Consider the following 2,500-nt stretch of genomic DNA (forward strand, 5'->3'; position numbering starts at 1 on the left):
CGTCGCTTTTTCCCAAGCGAAATTCCATCTCAGACTGGATCTGATCAATGAGTGCGCCTGCTGTGACGCTGCCGTCAGCACGCACAGCACGCACAGCACTTTCAAAAGTTGGACGCTCCGTTATCTGCCTCCGGGTTGGATTAGCGATTGACAGACAGTTGACATGGTCATTAGCAATTGAAGAAATGTACCACGGTCCATACGTCTTGTCAGATCGACGTTTCCGATACACACGCACGGAAAACTCGCATCCATCAGAGCTACACCCAATGAGTCTGTGGACTCCACTTCGTTGCCTGACCTTGACTGCCTTTCCGAGGCTAAGAGCATAGTCTTGTGCAGCATGGAGAGCGTCCGTTGCTGACTCAAATACCATGCCAACCGTCAAGCACGCTGAACCGCTTGAGTCGCTACCCTCACTGATATCATCCACGTCGACATCCATTGTTGTCCCTCAGTCGCAATATTCGTATATGGAAGCGCAAAGTGTGCGAGTTTGCCTTGGGGCTGTGGGAGGTAGGTCGCTGAACGTCGCGATTTGTGGGTTTGGACCAAACCCACTGTAGCCACTTCTCGGCCAGTGATCTATAGTGCACTACACATTTTGACACACAAACCTCACTTTCATACACCTGTTGGCGTTTGTTTTGAGACTGTCACATACTGTCAATACCGATGGCAGCCCATACACCTATTGACACACGTTTCACACATACTGACAAAACGTTTCAGGATGATACACGTTCTGACGTTTTCCCGTGTGTTCGCCTCGATACGAGGCCTGACTATGGAAATCGAGCCGCTTTGGTGTTAAGACGCGCAAACGTTGACGGAGGGTGGACGTAGACGCCACCCCGTGCAATCGTACCCACGAGAGCATTCTCTAATTGGGGCAGTTGAAAGCCACTCGATCGTCCGATCACGAGCATTGCGACGGACACTTTCGTTCGTTCGCTTCTTCCCTGTAGGTCATGGCTGCAATGACCCCGTCCGCCGAGCCGCGGCGCTCGGCGTTCTTCACGCTTGAGGACGCCAAGATAAGTTTCAGTATCATCTGCTGCATCTGCGGCATCGGCACGCTCGCCATGCCCTCCAATTTCGCCCGTGCTGGACCCGTGTACGGCACCATTGCGATGCTTTTTATGGCTTTTGCCAATATCTATTCAACCGTGGCGCTGTCCCGCGTCATCCTCGTAGCGCCTCCCTCCGTCCAGACGTTCAGCGATGTTGGTGAGTGGGTGCTCGGCAAGACCGGACGCTACCTCGTCAACGTGTCCCAGTTGCTTGTGTGTCTGCTACTACCGTGCGCCTTCCTGGTGCTTGGTAGTACCCTCCTAGACGTGCTGTTCCCGGACTCGTTCAGCCAAATCTTCTGGATCGTTTTCATGGCCGTCACGGCCGTGCCGGCCTGTTTGATTCCGACCCTCAAGGCCGCTGCGACCGTCGCGTTCATCGGATGTATGGGAACCATCATCGCTGACGTGGTAGGAATCTACGTCCTGGAATGGGAGATGCGCGGTCATCCAGCCGCGCCGTCCCCCGATATCTCGCTGCACCAGGTCCTGACGGCGTTCGGCAACCTGTCGCTGGCGTACGGCGTCGCCGTCTTGATTCCCGATCTGCAGCGTCAGCACTCGCAGCCCAAGCGTATGCCCCGCGTTATCGTGGTTAGTCTGGGCATCGGTTCGGCTTTCTTCCTGGCTGTGGCTATCGCTGGTTACGTAGCTGGAGGTTGCCAGCTTTCGGCTAACCTTCTCTTCTCCATCGTCAACATTTCCGACCCGTCATCGCCGTCTGCGCTGGGTTTCGTCCCAGATCACGGCGCTGTGATCATGGCGTACATGTTCATGCACCTTCACGTCGTGATAGTTCTGTCCACGGTGCTGCAGCCACCGTTCTATATGGCTGAGCGTCTCATTCTAGGTATGCACAAGGACCCCGTCGATGCCGTCTCGATCCATCAAGAGAGAAAGGAGGAAAACGACGGATGGGAGGAGCTGCGCGAAAAGATGTCGACTAACGGCCCCGTACTCAGCGTCACCGAACGCGGCGCGAGAGACCTCGAGAGCAACGCCGAGTCGGACATCGATACGCTGTCGAACTCTGCCAAGCGTGAACAGGGCGAGAAGGAACACGATGAGGCCCAGCTCTCAAACTACAGCGTCAATGTGTTCCGCTACGTCACGTTGCGTCTCGTCATCATGGCGATTCTTGTGGGAGCCGCAATCGGCTTCCGCTCGCACTTCCTGGACCTCGTGGATTTCACGGGCGCGTCGGCCATCACCGTGTGCTGCCTGGTGCTGCCGCTTGTGTTCTACCTCAAGGTTTTCTGGCGCGACTTGCCAATGTATGAGCGCGTGGTGGCGGTTGTGGTGATCGTCGTGTGCACTGTCGTGGGTTGCTACGTTATGATCGACGCCGGCAAGAATCTGTTTAATCCTGATTCGGACGGCGTGACGTTTCCGTACTGCTCGGAGGAGTATCAATCCGAGCCGTACTA

At 55.6% G+C, this 2,500-nt stretch overlaps 1 protein-coding gene across 1 annotated transcript in view; it reads left to right on the forward strand.

Annotated features, from left to right (window-relative positions):
• Positions 1-971: 971 nt before the first annotated feature.
• The window catches only part of PITG_20370 (Amino Acid/Auxin Permease (AAAP) Family), a gene marked incomplete at both ends in the record, with an annotated part of 1,560 nt that continues 31 nt past the window's right edge, over positions 972-2,500 (forward strand). Inside the window, one exon of the mRNA XM_002895693.1 lies at positions 972-2,500. This exon is cut by the window's right edge and continues 31 nt beyond it. Within this exon, the coding sequence (XP_002895739.1) occupies positions 972-2,500 (1,529 nt within the window).

The sequence above is a fragment of the Phytophthora infestans genome, genomic scaffold, assembly GCF_000142945.1.
Source record: "Phytophthora infestans T30-4 supercont1.139 genomic scaffold, whole genome shotgun sequence".
NCBI lineage: Eukaryota > Oomycota > Peronosporomycetes > Peronosporales > Peronosporaceae > Phytophthora > Phytophthora infestans.